The sequence below is a fragment of the Molothrus ater genome, chromosome 3 (assembly GCF_012460135.2).
Source record: "Molothrus ater isolate BHLD 08-10-18 breed brown headed cowbird chromosome 3, BPBGC_Mater_1.1, whole genome shotgun sequence".
In the NCBI taxonomy this organism is placed as follows: Eukaryota; Metazoa; Chordata; class Aves; order Passeriformes; family Icteridae; genus Molothrus; species Molothrus ater.
The window spans coordinates 109486032-109513599 of record NC_050480.2 but is presented as its reverse complement, the minus strand read 5'-3'; the positions used below and the strand labels follow the sequence as shown (position 1 = coordinate 109513599).

Below are 27568 nucleotides of genomic sequence, written 5' to 3'. Positions count from 1 at the left end.
ATTCATTTCTTTCTTTTATTATTATTATTAATTATTATTATATTCCCCTCCCCCCCAATCATTATTTAAAAAATGTGAAAGAACAGAAGTGGGGAAAAAAATCCTGGTGGTTGTCTTCACATGTTCCTGGCAAGAGACTCTGAACCACTGGTCTTGCGCCATTGTGCTCCTCTGATCTTAGATTATTGTCTTTCTTTTATTATTATTATTTTTATTTTATTATTATTATTATTTTGTCCTACCTAATAGAATTCTTCCAAAGCCCAATCCAGTATTTTTAAAGCTAAAATTAAGACGGTTTTGTTTTAAAAGATTATCCCTCTCTCTTCTCCTTTTATTTATTTAACTTTTTTTTTTCTCTTTTCCTTTCTTTCATTCTAATTTTTTTCCTCTCTCTCTCTCTCTCTCTTTCTCTCTCTCTCTCTCTCTCTCTCATTTTCTGTGTTTCTCTTCCTTGTCTCCAGTTTTACTACCTGGTCCTTCGCCAGATGTGTGCCTGTTAGCAGTGTTGTTGTTCAAGAACATCTTGTCCATGCCTTTGAGAGCTTCAGTCAGGTAGTTTTGGAGGGCCGTGAGGGCAGCGCAGATAGCGGGGGCCCCAAAGCCGTGGGTGATGAGGCTGAAGTGAGTCAAGCAGCTCTGAATGCCCGGTTCCAAAATGGGGGTGGGCCGGCTGTTCCCAATGGGCGTTCTGTCCTGGGCCAAGAGATCTGTAAATTCTTTACAAAGTTGCCTGCAGGGAAGAGAGAAAGGCAAAGAGAGAGAAGAGATGTTGTTAGGCTCATCCAGCAATTCTCTGTGACAACCAAAAGGGTAGGATGAGGCTAAAATTGATCCCAAGGCATGGGATGGGACCTTTTTGCCACCATCCTTTCCCCCAGAGGTTCTCAGGGACCAGCCAGGGTGAGCCAGCAGCTCCCTGCTCAGAATGATGCTCTCCAGGGGATAGCACCAGTTCTGGAGATTAAAATGATTGTTCTGATTAAAGTGATGGTTCTGAAGCGCTGTGAAAACCCAGCCCTGCCTGGTGCCTTCAGAAACAACCAGGATGAAAGGGAAATGTGCCCTGGATCTGCTGAGCACCCATCCTCCTGGAGGCCTGACCCTGGCTCAAGGCAGCTCCCAGGAATACTCTTCTGAAGGAAGCACAGCCATGCACTGAGAGCTACTGGGTGCCACAGGGACCTGGTGCAGGGAAGGGCTAAAACAACCTCTGAGACTGCTCAGGCACCTTACTGAGAAAAATCAGGATTTTGGGATTCCATGCTGGCTTATTCATGGCCTGAGAAGGCAAGCAAGCACTTCTCATTTTATTCTGGGGGCATGGCACCCCAATTACCACACCAGAGTTGACACCTGGCTCTTGTTTGTTTGTCTGCACCTTTGAAAAATCTGATTCGATTTTTCTGATGAATTTTCACATAAACATTTTATTTTGAATTACTCTGGTCCAAAAGACCTTCAAGTCAACAGATGCCTGGGCAATGCAGAAACCCTGGAGGCTGGTGGGGTTCCCACAGGAATAGTTTCTTTAAGGATACCCAAAGGAATCATTTTTTTTAAAGACAGGTGCCTACCCAGGGACTGGAGATAAAAAAGACCAGAATTAAAAGAAAAAAAAAAAAAAAAAAAAAGAGAAGAAACCCTTAAAAAAGACATTCAGCTCTCATCCTCTGAAATTCTCTGAAATTCCCAGTGGGTTAAAGGTTTCAGAGGGTGAGGAAAGATAAAGGTCTACTTCTATGTGTATTATCCATTAAGAAAGTGCAAGAGAGGAAACTTTGAATTTGGAGAACAAACAGTAATGAGTCCAACATTTTACATCTTCAAAGAGCAAAGCAGGGTCTGCGAGCAATTAAAGTTCTGGGACATTAATATCTTCTGACCCTGCGGAAAAGGGCAATCAAATTCCAATCACGTCTAAGAAACATCTGGACAAATTTGAGCAAATGATTTTTCAACCCTCCATATATTTCTTTAAATTACACTGTCATCGGAGGCAAGCCACGTCCCAGAGCATGAAATAAATGAGAGCTGTTTGGGCTGGGATTTTCCTTTATTTTCTTTTTTTTTTTTTTGCCCCCTTTTCATTCCTGACAGACAAAGATGTGTGAACACTCAGCACCCACTGCCGAGAACCCAAGCAAACCATGAAGCACCCAGTGAGCAGCCTGGGAGGCGCAGCCTGGTGTAAATCATCACATACAGCACACCCACCGAGGAAGTCCCAAGGGACAGAAATGGGTTGGGGGGGGCAAATCGAGAATAATTAACAGTGCATTTTGGTGGGCTTTTCTTTTTTCTTTTCTTTTTTTTTTTTTTTTTTTTTTTTAATTAAATCGTATGGGAAAGGCATTGCAATTTGGTAGCAGACAGGTAGACAGGTGTGTGTGAGCAGCAGCAGGGACAGACAAACACGCTGTGGAAGCAAAATACAACTTTTTGTTACATTTTACATAAAAATTCTTTAACTGGGGATGGCTTGGAAGTGATGTTCAACAGCTGGGGGACCAACCCCTATAATCTCTATAGCGGCAGGGTCTGTTGCCAGGATCCCCACTGCAAAGGGGTGCAGGGGTCCTTTGGGCGATTTGAGCATCCTTCCTCCCCGCGGGGCTCTTGGAATTTAGAGCCTGGAAATTCCGTCTGCTTTCCAAACGGGCTCAGAGGAAGAGTTTGAGGCCAGGGAGAAATTTCCCCGAGAAGGGCAGAAGGACAAGAGGAAACTTGGCACTCACTTTGTAGCAAGCAGCATGTTTTTCCTGGAGTGGAGGTCGCTGGGGTCCGTGTGCTGTCTGTTCAGGTACTCAGAAACAGCTTTGGCTGGGAACTCCGTTTCACAGATGTACCCAAAATCCCGAGCTAAATGAACGGCCTCACCTGGAAGGAACGAGATGGGAATTTACCCCTCCGGGCAGCGCCGGCCCCGGGCTGGGCGGGCTCCGACCCGCCGGGACACCAGCTCCTCTGAGCCGTGTTTGGAAACCTCTCATCCCCCCTTCCACCTCAGGGACAGGTTCCAGTGGTGTGTTTTCCCCCCACCAGCCCTATTTTGGGGGACAGAAGTCGCTGGGACAGATTTTGAGCTGATGGGGTTTGTCTTTGCACTCGTGTGGGTCTGTACCCATCAGCTGCTTGTGCAGAACGGAGGGAAGAGCTCACACACACACCCACCGCACGCACACACACACAAACTTTAACTGGACCAAGGAAAAATGCAAGAGGAAGCTGGTCAAATCCTGAAAAACTAAGGACCCAAACTTCTCTAAAGAGCAGAGAAACATTCCTGTTTCAATACCTCAGATCGTTGTCCAAAATTTTATAGATGTGGATGTATTATTAATTAGTTAATGTTAATTCTTTGTGGGACGTTATAGACACAATTTATTCACACACAGGGCACTTGCATCATTATCACAGTTATCACCACATCTGTAAAATTATGGAGATAACTGCATTTAGCCCGATGGCAATTTAAAAATCTGCATTTTTAACTGACCATCATGCAACAAGAACTCTTGTCTGCCGGCTGGAAAGATAACAGCTAATGGCAACTTTTTCTGTGAAGAAAATAATTATTATTCTAACTCTAATTCTAATTCACTTTCCCTGCCTGCCTGGTTTCAGGTTTCTTGCCTACAGAGGTTTGTGTCATCCAACTCCTACTGATGTACTTCATGCCACAAGAAGAAGACAGTAGCTGCAGAATGGAGGAAAAGAGGAGGGGGGAAAAAACCCCTCAGACTCTAGAGGGATTCCACCAGATTATAGCTCAGCCCCTCTAGAATAAAGCGTTAAACCCTTTAAAGCATCGCCCGAGGGACGAGGGGGAAGATTTCCAGCAAGCAGGTATGTCTAATAACTCCAGGACCGCGTTATTTTTAACCATCCGGAGCTGCTTTCCAACGTCATCTCCTGCTCTCCAATGGCTCTCGCTAATCATCAAACCGGTTAATGAAGGCGAGGGCACCCGGCAGAGCCTGGAGGGGGGGTTCCCGAGCCGGGCACGGTCCTCCCGGGCAGCCTCCGGGCACCGCGGGCCGGGAGCGACCGGAGCGTTCCTGTTCCTGGCCATGCAGGAGCAGCTCTGCTAAGCCTGGCTGCTGGCAGGAAGGAGGTGAAAAAATAAAGAGGAAAAAAAAAAAAAAAGGAAAAAGGAGATAAAACTCCATAATGTGCAGCTTCTTCCAAAAGGAGGGAACTCTCTGGAGGCAAACTGTTGATTTGTAAGGGAATCAGGGGAGAGGAGGGGAATGTACACCTTGCTGCACGCTTGACACAGATTTTAGCATCACTGCACAAAACCCCGCCGGCTTTTGAACCTCACACCAGCTTCGGGGAGGGGCTGGTGCTGCTGCGAGCAGAGGGCACGGTGTTCCACACACGCCGTGGGGGTCAAGCTGCGCTAACAGGGCGCTCAGGGGCACCCGAAATGCTTCACACCTTCCATAGCTACACCCCGTAACCCACCCTGAACCTTGCACTCTCGGGGGAGGAGGAACTCCCACCCCTCTTTTTGCGAGCCTTCCTCCAGCTCTGCAAGCGGCAAGGTCGTGTCGCTCACATAACTCAATCAAAAGAGTGGAAAAGTTAATATATAGCGCAAATATTTGTGCTCGCTTTATACGCAGAAGAGATAAGTGGATTATTTATACACCTCTCGGTGTGTGTGTGTGTGTAATGCAGATACATATAATTCATAATTGCATCCATACTATTCCTGTTAGGTTTCTTTTGGAGGAAGTCCAACTTCTCTTAGCATAAACTCGCGCATAACCCTTATTAGTGGCTCCAAGTTTTCCTTGTCGATACAGTAACAACAAATCAAAGAAACACGCTGGCCACCAAAATTACATTAGTCGAGTTGAAACTTCATTCTGGCCTTCCCTCTCTCCTTCCTGAGGAGTAGCTGGTCTCTTTGTTCAGCTCCAGCCACCTTAAGGGAAATCGAGCTCTGCTACTCTTAAATTCTCTGCTTTCTTACCAAAAAAGGGGGATAAAAGTAACTTTGCATTATTTTTCCTCACTGAGCATCTTGTGGTGGCCATAAATCAGCTCAGGAAGAGCGAATTATCAGGAGGATGGAGATCTGGAGTCGGAGATCACAGAATGGAAATTAATAGGACGAGGAGTGGGACTGCCCTGCGGAGTTACACATGCACACAAATGTACACGCACATATCCACACGTGCACACACGGACACGCTCCCTCACTCTTGCCACCAAGAGGAATCACTGATCCTCCAGCCAGTGACTTCATTTTTGGGAATGGGATCCTTAACCGCGACGGTGTTCCTCCTAACCCACCCTGATTTTCACCTCTGCAAGGTTTTTCCCACCTGATCTCAAAAGTTGGTGGTTTTATTGATTTTTTTTTTGTTTGTTTGTTTGCTTGTTTGTTTTGGTTTTATGGTTTGTTTGGTTTTGGGGTTTGTTTTGTGGGGTTTTTTTGTGAATGTCAGACAGGAGCTCAGAGCAGGGGTGTGAAGGGACTTGCGACCCTCGGCTTACCTTCCACCAGGGAGGTGAGTAAAGTGACATTTGCGGCCTTACGCCTGCCGGCTGGTAAATTCAAACCGATTTTTTCTAGCCTTTCTCGCAAAGATCTCCCCCCGTTTTTCGATTTGGCTCTAGAATTGCAAAGAAATTAACATCGTGATTAACCCCGCAGTGTTCCTGGAAGAAACGTTTAGTCTGTGCAGACAGCGAAGCCTGGGAGGGTTTTCACTCGACGTGAAAGACTCTGGGGGTGTTGATTTCTGCTCGGGTTTGCTGGGATTTTCTTAATTTCACCCAAGGGGTAGAAGTGGGGATGAACACACTTTTCTCCCGATTTTATCCAGGGAAATCAAAGAACGCCAAACAGCAATAATTAATGGAAAGGTCCTGATCTAGAGAGCAAGTGGGTATGATGCCTTGTATTAAGATGTAGTAGAGGGATGGGCAGGAAGGTAGAGGAGGATTAAACCCTCTGTTATTCCAGGAAAGAGCCAGAATAAGACGAGGGGATGAAAGAAAAAATCTGAAAAGTTCGAAGGGAGTGTGTGTGCGCCTGTGGATAAATTGAAGAGGAGGGAAATATTTATGAAACTGTTTCCCTCCTGTGAGCGTGTCCTTGTGCGAGGAGGCGATGCTGAGAGGAAGAGCTCACCTGAGGCAGGGTGCGTTATAAAGAGGGAATGGATTGCCTGGGGGAAGATTGGAATATCTGTCGGAGGTTACTGATAAGGGCAATAAAAGGGCGAGTGAGAAATTCAGAGCTATTGTTCGAACGCCCATACATATGTAAACCCCCAGGGATGAAATCTTGCCACCTGCGAAGTTAGGGAGAGTTTGGCACCTAAGACAAAGTCTATCCCAACTCTCTCCTAATTCTTACTTAAAATTTGCTTTAAGAATTAGAAGTCGCACTTAGAGAAAGGAAATCAGGAACTACAGAGAAGCCAGACTGGCTTCCCACTATTTTATATCGAAGTAAATAGGGCTGGATGGCAGAATTGCAAGAGAGCAGCTTTCTACGTCTCATCTGCTCTGAACCAAAACCTTGTTTAAAATTTAGATTCAAGATAGGAACTGAAGTCAGCAGCAGCCAATAATTATGGCTTGGGCCACGTCCAGAAATCTGCTGAAGTCCAATAATAATGCTTCTTTACCTTGGTAATTCTATTTTCTACAGAGCATCTCTCAGATGTTCTCCCTGCTCCATTTGTAGCTGTACAGAAGGAGCAGGCAGGTTTGCATCTGTAAGTAAAAATCTCTGCTGCTCTCCCTGGCAGCTGAACAATGATTACAGACATTCACATGGAACAGCAGCTATTTTAGGAGACCCCAATTCTCACGTGGGTATTTGGGTCTGACCAGATGTAGCAGAACTTTCTCCCTCATCTCCAGACACGGATCCAGAGCCTTTGACGTCATCACAGAATTTCTTGCGGGGGCAAGGGGGGAACCCCAAACATCGACTTTATTTTAAAGCACCTTAGAGCCAACGTATGGCAGTTGCTGCTATAGGAGTTTTCAAGATATTTCCTCCTCTAAGATCAGCAACTTTTAAACATGATCTGAAGTTTATTCCCTGTCAATTTGCATGCATCTGTCTCTGTTTAACAGTTAGGATTTTTATTCCAGTCTGGTGTCTACCTCACACACAGATAATGAAATCTTGTACTCCCTCATCCTGAGTGTGTGAACTGGTTTCCTCATATCGTAACCTCGTGGCTTCTCCCCTGTTGTGACTGGAGACAGAGCCTGAGCTCACCTTTCTTACAGACAAGCCGAGCTGACAATTCACAGTCCCTCAGGCACTGCCAAGAAGAAAAAGCCCTTTCTCCCTGCTAGCCTTTCCAGCTAATGGCCTCAGAGCTTAAATTCTTGCTGCTTCTACATAAAAGCCCAGTCTCCCACTCTTTATGAGGGAGTGGCAACCAAACCTCAAGGTTATTCCTTGCTCCTCACTTTCTTCAGTACCAGCATTGCCAACTATTTTGAGGTCTTCATCAAAATCCACCAGGACATTAGTGGGTGATTTGCACAAATATTAAGCAGCAAAGGCCTCTAGACCAGGTGTGAGCTGCAGCAACTTTCTCTGTATGAAGCACAAAGTTTCTGACTTTCAGGGCTTCCTGTTGGTGGCTTTTCTTTAGTCAGGTTCTTGCCTACCTTACAGTTTGCCTATCAGGTCCCAGCCAATTTCTTGTGTGACACCACGCATCATAATTGACATAATTGCCTGATCGTTACTGCCATACAGAGCAAACCTCGTGGGTTTATCTAGGAAATCCCTAGAAATACATCAGCTCCTGAAATACTTGCAGTTCAGCCTGAAACAAGCCCATCAGGGCATTTTATTTTGTCCACTTTCTAAGAGAGAAGTGTGAGGAGGAGAAAAGATAGAAGGTCTGTGCAAGGACAAGGAGAAAGTCTTTCTGTCTTAGTTCCTTCATTTGTGGCTAAACAAGGCCAAATCTTTCTCTACTCTCCATATATTCATCCCAATGTTTAAACACAGCATATTTTTGCCTTATCACCAGCATTACACGCACAGGCTCTGACAGTAGGATCAATGCACATCTGAAATCATCTGTACTGTTGACCAAGGGTTTCTGGTGCATGCATGGAGGCCCAGACACATGCACACGTTTGCCCCAGCCTCTTACCTTCTAAGTACTCCTCCTAGGAGGGACGCGTTCAGACACTCTGGAGGGGAAAGGCGTCTCTGAACTTCTCCCACAGTTACTTTATACTTTGAAGTTGAGCTAAGCAAAGACAAGCGGCCAGGTACAGAGCAAAACACCTCTCCGGTATTGACTGAGATTCCACCCAGGAAGCCATCTTTATTCATCATCAAAGAAGTAACAGATTTTGGAGGAACCGGAACTGGAGAAAGAAAAGGGGAGGGAGGGGAGAGAGAAACCATCAGGCCGCGAAGGAGCACAGGGTAACCACAGTCTCTCTGACATGCACAGAACAGCAAAATGAAAGGGAGTTTTGAATCTCTGGCTACCTCCAGCAACCTAAAGGGTGCTGCTCCCCCAACCTCTAGGAAAGTGCTCCATGGATGATGGATGGAGAGAAGGGTGGTACAGTACAGCCTCTATGCAGGGTTTGATCATTGGGAAATAAAATACATATTGGCAAGCACCTGGCAACTTTCGGGTTTGAGCCTGTGTCTCACCCAGAGCCCCCCGATGCCTTTTGTACAACGGACAGCGCCTTTCTGGAGGGGAAAAAAAGAGGAAAATTTACTTTTTTTTGGCTAATGTTTCCATTACTGCTAAGCTGAGCCAGGAATAAATTCACTACACAAAGGGAGTTGCTGTCTTAAATAAGTATCAAGGCTGGAGGATACAGCAATGAGAAGACAGCTCTGTTATTGCTTTGTGTTTTATTAAGTCTAGTTCATGAAATAAAATGAGTCTTTTCCTCAGAAAAATGAACACCAGGAAAAAAATATCTGGTCTAACCGTGGTGCTCTCCACTCTGATCATATTGTGCTGTCCGTGAATTAGAAGGAACTCTCCTGCCCCTGAATAAAACTGATTTAGTTACTGCAACACGTATTTAAAGGTAGTTATAGGGAAAAGTAAAAGGAGAATGACAAAGTGAAACTAAACAAAATAAAACCATGTTGTTCCCTCCAAGATAAAAATAAGTTTTTCTTTTCTCTGAGAAACCAGTGAGGTTATTTTAAGAGTAACCAAGGGATTATAACGAACAAATTCCTATAATAGCAACCAGACACACTCAGAAATAAACAAAAAAATTGGTTGAACTAAAACTGAGAGCAATTCCCCCGTGACATGAATTTTGTTTACAAATGAACTTAAATAACTCCCTCATAATTGTGTGTAACTGTTATGATTTACAGCAGGTGCTCTAATCAATCACCCAATCACTTTAATTTATAGGGAGCCTCGCTGCATTTTCCCAGTTGTTTCATTTCTGCAAGTAATTGATAACAAACCATACTTAAGGTATGTTTTATGCAGGAGTTAATAAGAGCTGACAGCTGCTACTGCAGCTTCCTCTCGGATCTGCGGCAACACGAGTTTCCTTATAGAAAATATAGGCTGAAATTGGGGCTTTCGCTGGTGGGAGAGCCCTGGCAGTCCAGCGGGCATGTTTCAGAGGAGAAGACTAATTGATTACACACCCTCTTCAAGCAGATACTGCTCCACAATCTCCCCTTTCCACTCAATCAATTGCAAAACCAATTCGGCAAATAATAAGGTTCTATTATGCACATATGCCAGCTATTTAGGTAGTTATAATACATGTCAGTTAAGTCATAAAAGCCCTGTTTATTTGCAACATATCTGGAGAATCAAACCATTAGGGTTGAGCGGATATTTAAGTCGTCTGGAGCTGCTAAACAATAAGATCGGGTATCCTAATATATTACCAAGTGCTAACTACTGGGCAATTGCCAATTTTATAACCTCAGTGCATGGAATAGACACAACCGTGTTTCACTGTTTTTATTGCAGATCATTTCCTACTGCCAGACCAGACCCCCACAATAAAAGCTCTATAACAGCTAAAAACCAAAAGGCATGTCGATTTTAGATATACATATTGCTTCGAATGCCTTGTATATACTCTCCAGTATAAACAAATTATTTTGAGTGGCTTGACTTCAGGGAATCGGAAAGTGAAATGGATTCCTATTTCTCTATTATTTTTAGTTAGGCACTTTATGCAGCTCATAAAGGTGGTTTCAAATAGTTTGAGAATGGCTCAGAAATAGTTATAAAAGAGTTAGAGGCCCGCTCCTGCTTTCGTTGATATTATTAGGATTTTTTTTGCCATTGATTCTATAGGAAAAGACTGGTTTGTATATCAGAGTCAGTACCAGCAGACCAAGAAATTGTATTTGTATTTTCCCCCTCGATATACATAAATATACCTCTTGTTTCATGCACAATGATCTGTCTGAGTGAAGCGTCAGGTAGAAAAAATAGAAATTAAAAAAAAAAAAAGTTGGATAAAAGCAGTGCCACCAGACAGATTTTCATGACTGGCATTTTTTTTTTCTTGGGACAAGCACACGGGCTCTGTGGTTCGAGTACACCTTTACCGTGGCTATATTTAGTGACCAGTTTATCAGGTCACTGTCCAGTGAACTGAGAAATTAAACAAGAGGCAGCAATTCCACGAACATCTGATCTTAGTCCAAACTCACTAAAGAGAGAAGGACCCGTGCAATGCTTAAATGTACCTCACCCCGCTCGCTTTGGCCTTTTGGAGCACTCATTACATTAGTTAACCTTTGAATTATGGATTTTCACGTGCTCGGTGGTTTTTCCCCCCCCTTTGCAAATTGCTTTTGGGAAGCAGGCTGGCTCCCCTCCCTGCTATGCTGAGAGCTCCTCAGCTTCTTTTCCTAGCAGTGTTTCCCTGAAAAGGACGGGATGAACAAACCCATCAGCTGGAGCCTGATAGCTCTGAACCCATCTGAGAGGCTTGCCAGGCGGTGTAAGCATATCTATTGCAATTTCATAGCTTCAGAGAGATCTATTCTATCTGGGCTCTATATCTTCTGTAAATTACCTAATGCTGCCTCAAAAAAACGTGTTTGCCATGGAATGAATTATCTCTATCTATATCGTATCTATATGTTTATCATGGCTGGAGCTTTTCAGGCACAGCCCAGACATCAGCAGAGATAACAGAACGTGGAGCTTTCGTGGGTGAGGAGATCTCCACGTCCGTGCGTGCGGCTGCATGTGTCAAATCCCTGCGCCTATGTAAATAAACCCGAATGCACAGTGTATTTTTAGCCAATGTCAACTTCCCCAGTTGGTCAGGGACTGCCACAACTGCTGAAATGACACAGAAAATAACACACACGTATCCACGCAGCGTCCCCACCGCTCCTGCTTTCACTTTATCCCATTTAGTTCTCGTCATCCCCAGCAGAAACTGTTCGATTTTCTTTCACTCCCAAACTCTACTTGCTGCGTGTGTGTGAGCACTCACAAATACATAATTCCCCTTTTCAAAATCTCTGCTTTCTCCCTTCTTTTATCTTTCCTTATTTACCTCCTTTGTCTCTTTCCCCCTCTCCTTTTCTATCCCTTTATCTCTTTTTCTTCCCTCTTTTTTTTTTTTTTTTTATTTCTCTCCTCCTGTGGTTACTTCCAGCCTCTTTGTCATTTCTCCCCCTTCCATTTCTCTTCAGCTTATCAATAAACCGGGAGAGCAACAGTAGCCGCTTGATTTGTTAGTAATTATAAGCATACTGTTCCTGCAAACGGGATCTCTAGATGAGTGAGATCGCTTTAGAACGACAGCAGGAAATGGTGGGGAAATGGAGCATGGCGAAACTCAGCGTGAAGCTTTCAGTTCTTTACATGTTTACAATTTTCTGTGCATACATTAAGTTTTAGGCTTTTTCTTTCCTTTTTTTTTCTTTTTTTTTTTTTTTTCTGGTGGTGGTTTTCTGTTGGGCTGCTCGCCACAAACGTGTGAAAATGCTCTCAAAGTGGAGATGGGGTGAAAAAAAGCTGTTTTGACGACAGTAAAACTAAAGAAATAATAGACTTATGTTTGCAAACAGCTGTTCAATAAGGGTTTAAACTATGGCTACCATTGCAATAACCCAGCTGAATAATATCGTAGTCGAAGAGTCAGTTAAATTATCAATCAGAAGAAATATTTCTCGTGTTTCTTACTAAAAAACGTTGTGAGTAACCTAATTACTAATAAACTATCAAACTACTTTCAAAATTTTTCGTCTGCCTGGGCTTTAAATGAGTAAGAAGTTCTTTATCCATGTTAACAACAGGACTTTGCTGTAAGTGGTGATTCGGTCTGACTCAGGAGCCAAGCCTAAAACGTCCGGGAGCAGCGCCTGAGATGCTGACAACTGAAGAGACCCGGATCTTATCTTAATTTTTAAGGAACAAACACAAAAAGTGCGCGTTCATCTCGCATTTCCTTCTGTCGCACTCGTCCCCTGCTCTCCTCCAGCCCCTCTCCCCCACCGAAAGCTGGGGCTGAATTTCAAGGTGGAATGTATTCCCTCGAAACTGTTTTGCATTTAATTAAAAGGGGATCCTCAGGTTCAGTGGGTAACCCGGGAATAAGCACGAAACCGAGCGGCATTGAAGCAGCATCTCTTGGGCCCCACATCTATCACCTGAAAACTGAGGCCAGAGTGGTTCTCAGTTAATCATTGATCAGCTGGTCCGAGGGGTGGGCAGGAAACTCGTGCTGGATTATTAACAGCTAAAAACAAAAGGTTAAGACACCTTCTTTCTTGTGTTTCCTTAAAATGGGAGGAACAACGGAGCGTGATTGCAAGACCATGAACTAAGGTCTTCAAGTTAAAATGGCCTTTCATGCTAAATCAGATGTGAGTGTGCAGACGATCGTCAGAAACAGCTGAAAGTAAATAAATACATCAGAATAATTTTAAGGTCACTGACTGTGCCCCAGAGTCACAAAAAATTAACTTGGGACTCAGGCCATGTAAGGTTTTGCAGGAAGACAACTTCTTTCACCATAGAGAGTGCCAAGGAAATTTCAGATGAGCATTTGACAAGGGGACCCGATCTTTTATTCCTGACACATGGCAATACTTCATTTCAGCAAAAATAGAGAAAAAGGCCTCAAAACGTGCAGCCGGTAAGCTCTGAAAGCTGATTTGAATCTGATATTAATGTTCTTGGTGATTATTATCATCTTGATGATTTATCTGGTTCCCTCCCTCCCACTTCCACCACCCAAATCTTAATGGAAGTGGGAGTTAAAGATGATTTTTTAATGTCTCGTTGGATTTTTAGGCTGTTAATGTACCGCATCCTTCTCATTATTAGTTTATTGATTGTTCATTGACCAGCCCCCTTCAAATCGTATTAACCACCCTCTGCCAGTTTAGATTAGGGGAGTTTAAAAAGCACCTTTCATTATTTCAGCGCCACCACCACCACGGCGGAGTTCAGGCTTGGTAGCTTAATGCTCGCTCTAATGGGGCAGCTAAGAGACAAGGGGCCACGGTCCCTGCCTATTGCATTAATAGCTCAAAGGGGGCTAATACAGAAAATTAGCCTTAAACGAGCTCTGGAGATCTCCAAATGAAAGAGCCATTTATCACGCTGGCTACCTTCACTCCACTCGTTTGCTCTCTCTACTGGGAACAACTCATTTCCTCTTAACTAAATTACTTCAGAAATGTCAAGTAAGCTCGGCTAGCAAACATAACAAGAGCCTGGGTATATGTAAGCTGTTGTGTGGGATCGATACGTGAGATAAATCAATAGCCGGGTATGAATCCCGATATAATTTCCTTAATATTTTGGCAAACCTTTTGCATAGAGACATAATTCCCTCTGCAGGCCTCAGAGGCCATAAAGGAACAGACACAGCCTGGGTGATATAATTAAGTTAGGGCTTCAAATCCCCATCATACTTTTCCCAGTACTTTGCAATGAAAGAATTTTAGGCACTGGGCTAGGATTGGTTGGAGCAGACCCCCTGCAATCCTCTTCTACAGAATATGAGCCACAGGAGTGCTCCACTGCACAAAAATCTGTCAATACCTGTGTGTCTGTCCATCTATCCGTGCCATCTGCCTGCAAGAACGACTCACAGAGTTTAAATAACTTGCTCTTGTTTCAAAGCACACCCTCACAGCTACAAACTGCAGGGAACAAAGCAAAATTTATACTGAATGCTGTGCTGCTCCTTCCCCCGTCCTGATTAAATATTGACTGCCACAAATGTGACCTGCTATTTATTACCCATTTCTCTTCCTCTGCACCCAGGAAACTCGCTGTGCAAAAAGCCAAAAATTAAAAAAAAAAAAAAAAGAAGAAAGAATAATACAATATTCCTTTATGCTGGAAAGTTTCTTGGATCTCAGCCTTACTTCTAAGGAAGAAAATGCTGCTGCTGCAGTGACTTTTAAAGAGTTGCAAATGCATCTCGGGCTCTTTCTTAGTAACCTTATTTCCAAAGAGCATGTGTCTCCTGTTCATCATGTGTTAACTCAGAGTATCTCTTCTGGCTGCAAATAGGCACAAGTAATCCCACCTAGATGGGACTGGGTCTCTTCGGGCAGCAGCTGCTCCATCTGGGGCCGTTGCAATGCCCACACACACGAAGCACACCTAAATATATGCCTAATGCATATAAAAACCTCTACCTAATACGTAATAATTGCAGGCATTGACATTCTAGTGCTACTCGCTGTCTAATTGCACCACCCAGCACGCACATGGAATGTCTGCGCTGTCCTCGTCAGCTGAAGGAGGGAGAGACACAGGCGGGCTGTGGGTTAAAGGAAAAAAAAAAAAAAAAGAAAAAAAAAAAAGAAAAAAAGAAAGTATTTTGGATTGTGTATTCTGCAAAAGACCATCATGGAACAACCTTAGCAAGGAGTCTCTCGACCACAAATCAAGTGCCAATTAATCAAAGGCACCCAAGAGGGAGTGTATGAGGTGTCAAGTGGGGGTGGGGAAGAGGGAGGAGAATGAGAAAAAAAAAAAAAAGTTAAAAATACAACCAGAAACCGTCAGGTTACAGACCTTGAGTATAAACACCACGAAACATTCAAACTGAACCAAAAAAGCAGAAACATGCAACCCTTTTTTTTTTTTCCTTTTAAAGTTAAGTAACTTTCTATTTCTTAATAAAAAACCACCAAACCCTTCGACCTTTCGACCAATAGTCATAAATGGTGCTGTCAAATGGTTTTCAAGTTTTCATTAGTCCTTACTCAAATAACCAGACCTTGAACTTGTGTGTGAGAGACCGTACATGGGTATTTAAATTAAAAAAAAATACAACAACAAAAAAACCCCAAACAACCAACAACAAAACAAACAATAAATACACGGAAAGACCTCATGCTGCCTTCAACACATTTTACATAAACACCCTCCCTGTTATTTTGCTTTACATCCTAGAAAATCGTCGCTGTTAAACTATTTGTGCACATTTGACAAATAACAAGGTCCTGGAGATAAGTGCCGTTGAGAGTAAGCATAAGGGACAGCGTTTTTAAACCTCATCTCTGCTACTTAAAATTGAATCTAGAAATAGAAACTCCTTAGATAATTAAAGATAGCTTTCCCTCCATTTGCAGCGTGTGATCTGTTTAATGTCTATCAGCATAACACAACACTAATCGCCAAGCATCTTCGAGTGACTGTCAGAGAAATGTAAAAAAATTAAGCAGCTGCAATACGCCCAAAATGAGTTATTGTAATTACATTTAATTAGTTTAATTAGTTAATTATTTTGCTTACAGCTGTACAAGAGACTGCAAACATTTGTTAATATCACATTCGCTTTAACAGTATGGGGTGATTCTGCAGTTGCACTAAATCATGGGCGCATATGTAGAAAGATGTAAAAAATGGGCACGGGGAAGGGGGGAATCTTGGGGGAAGGGGGGAATCTTGTAGGGCTGAGTCTGCCTTTCCATGGGCATCTCTCTCTCTCCTCTCCGCGTTTGATTCGCCTGGGAAATGCATTTAAGCCCCAAAGGGAATCAACCCCTTCCCCCATTAAAAGCCAAGGGGTCCCCACCGAAGAGAATCGGGGAGAGAAGGGGAGGGAATTGGGGCGGTGGAAAATGCGTTGGAGCACGGGGTGCCCCATTAGAGAGGATTCGTGTAATTAAACCCTTTGAAGGGCTGGGGAGGCGGGGATATAAACTTTTCCTTTCTCATGTCTTATCCCTTCACTCTATCTGCTGATCCAATCAACTATTCATCTTGCTGCCATGGGTGCCTGCTTCCCGGAGAAATTCATTGCCCCAAAGTCAAAATATATCATGAAGATATCGCTACACAGTAAAAGTTTGTCTAGCTTGTTGGAATAATCCATACCTTTTTTAATGACAGACTGGTCCAATAAGTTCATACCGCTGTTATTGGCATCTTCAACTGACTGTGGATATAAAAACATCACTATTCAAATTGACTGGATATTAAAGAATCACGTACATAAATCATGTCATTCCAAACTGGAGTCCCTGTTATTTCCATTTATATTAATTCACTAGGGGAGGAGGGATTTTTTTATTGTTATTATTATTATTATTATTATTGTTGTTATTATTATTATTTCCCCCAATCGACAAGGAAATTAAATTCTTACAAATTATATAGTCTTCTAATAAAACAAAAGGAGGTGTGAAGCATATGGGGTGCAATACTGGTTTTGTTATCTTATAAAACATAGATATCACATAGACTTCTTTGCATTCCATAAAGCTTTACATTTCTTCCTTTGAAAATGTGGCAATTTGGCAACATCTGCAAGATCTATTGCATGACATAAATGAATACGATTAAGGACAACTTAAATGTTCCCTCCCCTTTCCTCCCCCTTCTCCTTTTTCTTTTTTGTTGTTGGTTTTTTTTTTTTTTGTCGTTTTTTGTTTGTTTGTTTGTTTAACCCTACTACATCTTACTAATTCAAGGGCCATTTACTTTTTATATATCATAGTTTACATTATGGACTTTTAATTAAAGCCTGAGCCTTTCAGAGCGCTGTGCAACGCCCACATCGTACAGGGGACGAGCAGAAAGAGATTTACAGCTCCCGAGGTTGCTTCCATGTCCTGAATTAGTGGGGACGGGGAGGGAGGAGCAGGAATACACGTTATCAAAAGTATGAACCATCAAATTGATTGCCTAGGAAAAAAAAAGTCTCCGAATTTCAAAGCCTTGTTTCCCCATTTTTCCCCCCTTTCTTTCCAGCCTGCCGAGGAGCACACCTGTTATTATGGCATTAACTTCTTTAGCAGGGAAGAGAACAAAGACGGGCACAGAGGACACAGCAAATGTGGGGTTTCATTTCTCAACACGAAAGTGGGATAGACAAAACCTCCCCAAACAAACCAAAAATACTGCTGAGTCTGTGTTCAGCACAGTAAAACCATGTCCGAAAAAGAAGTGGTGTCATGAGAACAATTTATAGCAGAATTCTGACAGGTTCCGTTTTAGGGTAAATTCTGAGGTAAAGGGGGACCTTTGGGTTTATTTGCTTTATTATTTTATTTTTCCCATTGCTATTACTAAAGAGTTTGGGTTTTTCAGTGTTATTGCATATTTGGGGAGTTGTCACGTTTTTCCTTGATAAGAAAAGCACCTTTCCAGCAAAGCAATGAATCACTTCACCATGACTTTAACTTTATCTTTGCTATGCCGAGAAGCTGAGCTTATTCGGATCCGGCCCTTATCTCCGTCTCTGTGCTCTGCGGAGACATTCCAGATGGAATGTGGTTTAGGAGAAAATTACATCTCCCCAAAATACGATGGAACAATATTTTCTATGAGAGCTTTCCCTTCATTTACCTTGAATCCACCCTCAAACGAGTGCACAAACAGAGCGGTGCCTTATGTGCTGTGTTTGGGCATGGCTGTGTCTCTTTCTCTCATAATCAATAGGCTACATACCTAAAGGGCACAAAATAAAATTACAAAGTCTTCCCTCCTTTCCCTGAGCAGCTCCCAACGAGGGATGATGAGCAAATCCTGCAGCCTGCTGGAGCGCAGCTTGGCGCACCTCGATGGCACAGAAACCGAGGTAAACGTGAAACATCACCTTCCCTTTTTCTTTTTTCTTTTTTCTTCTTTTTTTTTTTTTTTTCCCTATCTTTCCTCCTAATCTCACCTTATCTCTAGAGTCGATGGTGGCGCGCACCCTTTATGCGTGTGCGTGCACTCAGCTCGCTCCATCAGCAACGTGGGTTAGTTGTTGTAGTTAATGAGAAGACTCCTGTCTGATTTTCTATCTAATTACGCCCTCCTGCTGGGTTTTTGTACAGGATATTCGCTCAGCATGCTGGCAGTTAATAGTCACAGAGAGGATCGTAAAGATTTAATTAGGACTGCATGCGGAAACGTGGAAAAACAACTCAGACTTTTAATTACTAGACTTCTTTAGTTAAAAGTGATACCAGGGGTTACTTTATAAGAGACTTGGGTGTTTTGGTGCAACTTAACTTTCCGTGTCTCTAGCTAGTACGTAGTAGCAGCGTGAGTGAGGAGGAGGAGGAGGAGGAGCGGAGGTGTGTGTGCAGGGAGGGGAAAGGTGATGAGTTTCCAGATATACTTGGAAAATCTGGAGAGGAAGATTCCCCTCCCTTCCCTCCTCCAATAATCTGATAGCGTGAGGCTTCCTCAGTACTACCTATAACCACCTTATTCAACTTCTGTGGATACATCTGAGTGAAAATCTTAAAAACTGAGCTCTATATTTTCCTTCAAAGAGTTTACAGAGCCTGAATTTCCCCCTCCATTTTTTCTCCATCGAATCCTTTATTACTGTAATCCTACTTTAACCCAGCCGGTGGGAAAAATATCTGGGAGTGCAAAGGTGGATTTTTTTTTCAGAGTCCTTATTAGATGATGCAAATTTTTGTTCGATAAGGAGGTCTTGGCTTCTCTGTTCCCTGTCTGAAGGTTGTAAATCGCGGACTGAAAATTCCTCTCGAGAGGGGCAGCAATAGCAATACAGTGTGTCCTGTTTACAATAACAGAGCGCTATCGTGTTACAATCACTTAATTCTAGCCCTGGACAATGGCTCACACATGGACTGGATTTGGTGTTTATAAAATAACCACTGCTTCTTTCTGTCACGCACTCTCTTTCTCTGCCTCCTTCTCCTCAGCCCAGCCCATTCTCATGGCACATATTTGATCAGACATGCATAAGCTACAGCAAAGAGAAACATCTTTATCCAACTGTTCATCTAGATATGCGTTCAACTTTTTGGACAACTGAAATAAGAAAAAAACCACAGTATTTGAAACCTTTCCTGAAAATTATATCCAGTGATGGTGGATAATGTGCACACATTGCCTGGATAAAAATTCCTGTTGCTAGAAAAGGTTCCCCGAATCTAGAATAAATCCATGTTAAATATCAAGATGGAAAACTGCCCAACTTCATCTGTCACTAGTGGTAGGACAAGAATAGAAAATGCTGAGTGGCAGCAGTGAGTTTTGGGCTGCTTTCCCTCCTGCCTGCGTTAACTTGCAGTTGGACACCTCTTCCTTCACGTGTTTCTCCTTGGGATACCCTCCTCTCCCTCTTCCCCTCCTCCCCCAGCCTGGGAACAAACTTTCAGAAATAAAGGGCCTGTTTCATTTCCTGCTGCCTCAGTACCCCAAACCCAAACCCCAGCCCTGCAGCCTCGCCTGTCCCATCGCATCCCCATCCCACTGCACCCACCCTGGCCCCGCCAGCCCCGGGCAGCAGCCGCGGGTGGCCCCGATGCCCCCAGAGCATCGAGGGGAGGCACTTTCCGCCAGTGCAGTGCCCTTCCCGCAGAAGGGATGTTTTATTGGGAAACGGATGGAGAACTGCTTTATTTGAGCTCCTTCTTTCCTATTATTTCTTCTCTCCCTTCTCTTCTTTATGTCTTTCTTTCTTTCCCTTTCTTTTCCCCTCCTTTCTCTCTCTTCACTATCTTCTCTTCTTTTCCTCTCTCCTTTCGTCCTTTCTGCATTTTATCTTTTTCTTCTCATTTTATCTTTCCTTTCCTCCCCTCTCTGTTTTACTCTCCTTCTCACAAAAGCACAACAATTACCGGCTATTCTTTGGGGAAAGTGTAAATATCCAGGCACAAACAGTCCCTAACGCCTATCGGCTGCAGAGAGAAAGGAGGAGAGCGATCTGCTTTCTGCATTCACAGAGGTAAAACTCGCCTTGACTTGCAAACCACTTTGTCTGAGGCAGGAATGCGAGACGAGACCTGCGCATCGCACCCGCGGCGGCCGGGGGCTGCCCCCAGGTCTCAAAGCCACCTCGGAAACCCGCAGAAAGCAGCGACCCGACGGTCACTGAGCTCGGAGGCAGGAGCAGATCCAAACAGCAAAACCTTTCTTTTTCTAAGACATTTCACCCCAGAAAAGCTCGGGGATTTTCCCGTGCAGCCCTAAGACAAGTCTCAAGCCAAAGCAATGCATCCCCTCCGCTTCCCTGCCGCTCTTTCCTCTCATGTTCAGCAGCATCCCTTTTTCACGGCTATTTTTTATCTTCCCGGCTCCTCTTTCCCCTTTTCTTTTCCCCTTTCTGTAACTTTGAAGTGGTTATTTCATTCGGTGGTCCATACCTTCATCTATCCCAAGACTAAATGCATATACAGATATGATATATGATAAAGAAATCTGGGGGGAAAAATATAAAAACGCATGGAGGGGAACCCCAGAAATCCCGATTAGGAGAGCCTGAGGCAGGGTTTGGACCCTGGAGGCTCCAGCCCCCGCCTCGGGGGTCCCCACGGGCTGGCCATGCCCTGCTCCAGCAAGGTGCAGACCGCCCCAGCAGCGAAGCTGTTAAGGGTCCTTCTGTTTTTAGGGAATAACACGTGATGATGAGTTTCGCGTGGGATGGAAGAAAGCTGGGAAATACTGTGCTTTGAGCCCGGCGAAACTCCTTTGTTATCCAAAAGAGGGAATGAAACTATTTAAAATCAGCGCTACCTTACCAAGCACACTTAACAAATAAGGGGGTGGGGGGACGGACAAGGGACTTGTTCCTGATCACCAGTTATTGCTTTTGATTTGGGTTTGGTTTATAATTTCCCTCTCTCCCGGATGAAAAATGTAGTAATTCGACAGTTTCATCAAAATCTCTGAACGGCAGGAAATTGGTTGGGGGGAGGAGGGGGAGGGTGGAGGGGAGTGGAAGATGAGATTGCATGGGAAATAACTGGAATTTGAAAAGCCAAGCTTGAACTCTGCCAGCTTTTGAAACACGTGGAATATTTCGAGTAGCATGTCTGCCTTCCCCCTGCACTTTGCTGCTTTGTCATGTAGGGGAGGGTTTATAAAGCAGAGCCTGTGCGTGACAGCGAGGAAATACATTCTCTTATTTAAAAAAAAAAAAAAAAAAAAGAAAAATAAAGGAAGAGGGAGGGGGAGTACCACAGTTACAAAACCGGTGTGGAAAAAGAATGGCAACCCACAACAATATTGCTGGAAATCCCTCAGTGGCCATTCCCAGCCCAGGGGACGGGGGCTCCAGCTGCACTGCCCAGGAGAAAGAAACGCGGTGCCTTACCTGGACCTCCTCCATGCCTGGGTGTCCGATGCCATGCAGAGAAAGGCTGTCCCCCATGCCGGAGTCAAGGCCATGGTGAGCTGAGTGCAGGAGGACATCTGGCCTCCGTACTGAGTGGTAGTCCCGCCTGGGGTCCAGTCCCGAGAGCTGGGGCAGGGCGGCCCGAGGCTGTGGCAGCAGTGACCCGGTTTCTGATCCCACCTCTTGCCTCTGCCTCTGTCCCCAGGGGTGCTGCTGGGGCTGATGCAGGGGGTTTAGGGAGTAGGGGTCATTGACATGGGAGTAAGGGTCCTGGCTTTGGTGGTAAGGAAGAGGCTGGTAGGGGGGTGGGAAATAAGGCGGCTGGAAATCCGAGGATGGGGTGTGAGAGAGCGGAGGAGCGCTGGAGTAGGGTCCCTGCGAGACGGATCCCAGCTGGGACAGCCTGGAACTGTGGCTGGGCACTCCATCATGCCGGTCCTACAAGCGGAACGACATACAAACGACAACAACAAAAAAAGAGGACTTTTTTTAGAAAAAAAATACCCAACCAAAAAAAAAAACTACCAAAAAACCGCCACGAAAAATCAAAAGGAGCACAAACCCACCCCGGAGTTAAATAAAATAAAATAGTATGTAAACAGCTGGAAAGTGGGATTCACATGTGCCCCCTTCTCCCTCCACTTATTAGAAATGTTCCAATGTTTTGCACCCACGTCGTGCCTATTCCCAGGAACTATCAAGGAGGGGGAAGGGGAGGGGGTGTGAGGGAGAATTGCTAAATGTCATAATTAAAAATGTAGGACTAGTGCTCCAAATACATGTACGATCTGCAATTTCAGACCAGTAGTATAATTCCCAATCCACAGCCCCCTCAAATCAAACCAAAGCGGAAAAAAGAAAACATTAAAAAATTAAGAGCACCAAACCACCCGTCTATCCAGCCAACCCACCCCTTCTCCTGCCTAAAGTTTCCCAACATCTGTTTATTCCCTCTGCTCAAGTCCTGTAACTCAAAATCACCAACCCATTTTCACGTGGAAAAGCCCAAAAAGAAAGTTGCACTTCTCGGAAGACTCCGAGGTGAGTTGTGTGAAAATGGACTTGGGAAAAAGAAAAAAAAAAAGGAAAAGAAAAAAATTAAAAAGAAAGGCAAAATAAAAATTACAGAGAATCTTTGCTTAAAGACAGTCTACCCCTTAAAAATAATTAAAAAAAAATCAAATAAAATAAAAATGAAACATCGGTATTGAACATCCAGACGCTATGATTTCTGCAGCAACTTCCAGTGTCTTTTGTTTCCTTTTCCAATATTATATTCCGGAGAATGGGGTGGGGGTTAATTGTAATGAAAAGTCTTTGGGGTGTGTGGGGGGGACAGGGGGTGGGGGGAGTGTGTAGAGGCTTCAGAGAAAAGGTGGGAGAGGAGTTTTGTCCAACTCCAACGCACTGAAGCTGCGAGGTTAAAGTAAACAAGAAAAATATCTATTCCACAAAGTGTAGTTCAAACCCCCACAAGCAATGGCACACATGGCTTAAAAAAAAAAAAAAAAAAGACAAACAACAAGGAAAAAAAGTTCTTTTTCCCCCTGCTCTCCCCCCCAGACTCCCCTAGCTCAAATCGGGAACACACAATGCAAAAAGGGAGAAGCAGCTGCAAGCCTCCTCCAATTATTGTGCTAAATTACCAAGCCAAAGGCGTTTAAAAAGACAGAGAGAGGGAGAGAGAGACACAACAGATCGAGAGAGAGAGAGAGAGAGAACATGCAATTCTAGTACAACATGGATCCAAACTCACCATGGCGGAATAGGTGTGGACTAACATCTGGAAATAAAAAAAGTCTTGTAATAGCTAAAAATAAAATAATGGTGATAATACTAACAATTGGAGGGAAAAAATATCAAGGAGATCTGCAAAGGGACGTGTTGGACACAGGAGAACAGCTTGAGATATTTCGAAGTCTATCCATCAAAAAAAAAAGGTTAAAAAAAAAAAAAGAAAAAAAAAAAAGGACCAGTGCCCCCAAAACCGAGCCTGGAAACCTCTATCTACATATATGATTTACCCCTCCCTCTCGGGGTTTTTTTCCTCCTTTTTTTTTTTTGTTTTTGGTTTTTGTTGGTTTTGGTTTTTTGTTGGTTTTTTTTTTTTTTTTTTTGCCTTTGAGCTCCCAAATACAATCCTCTTCAACCCAAGGCTAGGCTCAGACTGCTCCGCTACCCCTTCCTCCCTTTCCTTCTCTACACCGCCTCATAATAATTGATATTCATGACTATTAATATTACACGACTACTTTAAAGGGAGAATGCAGGACCAAATGGAGCGTGAAGCTGGCAGCCAGCTCGAGAGCTCCCCTACTATTGTAAATGACGTTCATTCAGTGGAGAATTACTAGATGTAATCAGACGAAGGGGGCTGGCAGAGGCAGAGTTTGGGGAGAGGGAGAGGGGGGAAAAAGTTTAGCGAGGAAGAGGCAGAACTTCAATTAACTCGAGTGGAGGAAGATGCAGAAAGTGGAGACTGCTGAGCTGGAGCAAGGAAACGAGATGAAGCAATGCTTGAGGCGGAGGAGAAGAAGAAGAAGAAGAAGAAGAAGAAGAAGAGGAGGAGGAGAAAAGTATATTTCTTTTTCGTTTTAATATATATTTAATTTAAATTCCTAATACGAGGAATTGATTTCCTTTGGTGCTTTTGTTCTAGCAGTTTGGTGTTGGGGTTTTTAAGCAAATAATGAAGAAAAAAGAGGCTTTTCTTTTTTTTTTTTTTTTGGTAATTTTTAAAGGAATGGAAGAAGGAATGTGCAGTCACTCTAACATACGTCTATTTACAGTGAAGATTAAGACTTTCTGGTGCGTGTTACAAATCATATTTATTCGTAATAGCCAAATAAATACTTGAATCTGCATTGTTGGGCTCCGCTTTTTTTTTTTTTTTTTTTTGTCTGAATCATCTTTCTACTGCCTCATATGAAAAAAATAATATATATGTACACAGATCTCCCGATTTCCACCCAAATGTGAAATGCATGGAGTGAATTTTAAAGGATAGTAAATTTATAGTTTTGAGGCAAAGCCAGGGGCGATATAAAACCTTTTTGATGTTGCAGGAACCCGTTCAACTGGACTGTCTGCCATTTCTGTTAAAGTTCAACTTACGTTCCTTCCTAAATAGACTCGCACTTCCCAGAGCTGCCCCCCCTGCACGCACACGCACACACACGCACACACACACACACACTTTTGTTTTAAGAATAGATTCAGTTTAAGTGGCTGAGACGCCTCTACTATCGTGTTGTTAATTATACATCGGAAAGAAGAGAGAGAGAAATATTTTTAACATAAATCTAGAGGGGTTAAGGCCTTAAAAAAAAAAAAAAAGGACGACAATTTTTTTTTTTTTTTTTTGGCGAGGCTAGACGTTACAAAATGCCCTGGAGTGCATCCCTAAGTTAGGATCCACCCTGCCCGCGGCCAAATGCCACCCGACCGCTCCCCCAGCTCTTCTCTCCCACGGCAACCTACAAACGTGTGTGTGTCCGTAAATCCACAGCGCCTTAGGACCCCCCCCATCAAAAGCAGGGTGGAAAAAAAGCCCCATCCCACGGCAGCAGGGACGGGAGATGTTCTGTCGCCTGCTGCTGCGGGCAGAGACAATGGCCGGGCTGTGCCGGGAGACGGGGAGGGAAAAGCAGCGAGGGCTCAGCGGGCTGGGGACACGGGGGGACACGCACACACACACACAGACACACAGACACACACAGAGACACAGACACACACACGTGTGTGCTCATTCTCTGCTCCTTCTGCAAATGCTGGCTTTTGCCGATGGTAATTAGCCGGACAGCAGCTTTTAGGAGTGAGACATTTCTCCCGGCGCGTCCCCTCCCCGCTTCCCTCCATCCCGTCCTTTCTCCGGCCGGGACCAGCCGGAGCTGTACCTTCCCTCGGTCTCTTCCTGCGCTTTTCCCGGGAGTTTCCCCTCTGTAAGTGCCAAGGCTCTCCCGGAGGGGAGCTGCGGCGGGGCTGGGACGGGGCGGCCCCGACGGCGCTTCCCGGGGGGCTCCGGCCGCTTCCCGATCCCAGCCCTGCCCGGCTCCTGCCCGACCGCTTCCCAGTATTCGTCCGCTGCCCGATCCCCGGCCCCTGCCCAGCAGCCAGCCCCTCGCTCGGAATCCCTTCCCTGCTTGGTACCCAGCCCCTGCCCGCTGCTTGCCGGTCCCCGGTGGCTGCCCGGTCCCTCCCCGGCTCCTGTCCGGTCCCTCCCCGGCTCCTGTCCGGTTCCCAGCCCGGCTCCTGTCCGGTTCCAGCCCCTGCCCTGTCTCCGGTCCCTGCTCAGTGCCCAGTCCTTTCTCGGCCTCTGCTCAATCCCCGGTTCCTGCTCCGTCGCTGATCCCTGCTCGATCCCCAGCCCCTTCCCAGACCCTGCCACGTCCCTGACCAGCCCCTGGTCGATCCTCGCTCCCTGCTCAGCGCCCAGTCCATCCCGGCCCTTGTCCTGTCCCCGGTCCCTTCCCTGTCCCCGGTCCCCGGTCCCTGCCCGGCCGCCTCCCCTCGGAGCAGCTCCGGTGCTGGAGGTGGCGGATTGCGCCCTTCCGAAAAGCTCCCCCCATGATCGCCGTGAAAACGCCTCCCACTCAATTAAAAAATAAAAACAATAGAAAAAAAAATTAGAATATTGTTTTTGTGGAGCGCCATCCTCGCTCATCTTTTCAGATTTTTCTTTTTTCTTTTTTTCCCCTCGTTTCTGAGAAAATCCCGCACACCGGTTTAACTTACAAGGAGCACACTCGCGGAGCCCGTTTAGGAAAGATCCGGCTCAGGAAACCGTGCAAAATTAAGAAAGGTTTCGCAGTGTTTGAGCTGTGATTTTTTTTTTTCCTCCCCCCTTGGTTTGCTTTTTAACCTCGAAAATAAGGTCTGGATAAAGCTCACAACTTTTCCTGTCCGCGGACTATGCGGAGCTGCCTCTGACTGTATCGGTTCGGGCGTGTGAACTCACACACGCACAAGAATGTATGTGCCGCTTAATTAATGCCAGTATATGTACACATGCACATCTTATCTGTGGGTGTAGAGGTATTAAAAAGCCGTAAAAACACATATCCGATGGTGAAAACAGGAAAAAAACAATAGTAAAAAAAAAAAAATCCATATTCGGGTTGATCTGAGCTTGGAAGTGCAAAATAAAAAATAAAAGAAAGAAATTCATCCAGTCCCTGAATACCGGATTGTGTTTCTTTTCTATTTTTTCTCTCGTTTAAAAATTTTCCTCAACATTTGTCCATATTTAATCGAATTATATATAATTGGAGGTCTAAACAATCAAACTCTTTCCTTTAAGTTGCCTCATTCCAATCCCCAGATCATTTCTTTGATGTTTTAAATCGCATCAAACAGCTTTTCCATGAAAAAAAAAAAATAAAAAGTTTAGGACTTGGCACGCTGAATACAAATATGCAAATAAATAAGCATTTAAGCATTTACTCTCTGTTTCCCATCTCTACATTCATGTATGCTGCTGTATGTCTCTATTTCTGCCTGGATGTATATGTAGAGCTATATATGCATTTTATAGCCATGCCTGTATCTATATGCTAGATGTATATTTAAATATACATATACTCTCTTACTCATATGCATATTATATACTCACCTCATAGATATCTTCATACTTGACATTTTCAACCAGTTTCCAGAGCATGATGGCAGGCTGTTCTCTAGGAGGTGAGTGCATTCATGTGAAGAGCAGATGTCTGGATTCTCAGTACTTCTCTGTCTGTAATGATCCATCTATAATTGGAAATGGGGGACAGACACCAAATCCGACGTTCCTCTTCCATCGCAACTTATATCTGTTGTCTGAAACAATAGGCTGCAGAAGCCTACCTCAATGGGATAGTAAAAAACATTATCTGTTACATAGTTACATATAGCTACGGACATATATGTGACTAGATATAGACATATACACACATATAGAGACTTATATGCAGGCATATAAAATATATACACACACAGAGCTGCACCATCACAGATTTACACATACAGGCACCCACACACACGC

The 27568-nt window shown here is 44.2% G+C and overlaps 1 protein-coding gene across 4 annotated transcripts; it reads right to left on the bottom strand.

Annotated features, from left to right (window-relative positions):
• On the bottom strand, window positions 1-27238 carry TFAP2B (transcription factor AP-2 beta). Of its 4 annotated transcripts, none has more exons than XM_036380413.2 (8): window positions 27158-27208; window positions 21526-21984; window positions 16338-16398; window positions 10518-10553; window positions 8157-8376; window positions 5512-5630; window positions 2739-2880; window positions 1-733 (listed from the first exon to the last, which is right to left on the bottom strand). In XM_036380413.2, exons 1-8 carry the CDS (start codon window positions 27203-27205, stop codon window positions 433-435), a joined length of 1386 nt encoding a protein of 461 aa, XP_036236306.1. In that variant the 5' UTR covers window positions 27206-27208; the 3' UTR covers window positions 1-432. The 4 variants fall into 4 exon arrangements, with proteins under 4 accessions (XP_036236306.1, XP_036236308.1, XP_036236305.1 ...); XM_036380415.2 differs by lacking the exon at window positions 27158-27208 and adding an exon at window positions 23303-23400; XM_036380412.2 differs by lacking the exon at window positions 10518-10553 and having other exon boundaries at window positions 27158-27238.
• Between the last annotated feature and the right edge of the window lie 330 nt (window positions 27239-27568).

Coding starts and splice junctions, on each gene's coding strand:
- TFAP2B (XM_036380413.2), bottom strand. CDS start 27,205: ATGCTCTGGAAACTGGTTGAAAATGTCAAGTATGAAGATATCTATGAG. Junction 16,399..21,525: donor CAGGCATGGAGGAGGTCCAG/GTAAGGCACCGC, acceptor TTATATCCACAG/TCAGTTGAAGATGCCAATAA. Junction 10,554..16,337: donor CCAGTCTGTCATTAAAAAAG/GTATGGATTATT, acceptor CTCGAACCACAG/AGCCCGTGTGCTTGTCCCAA.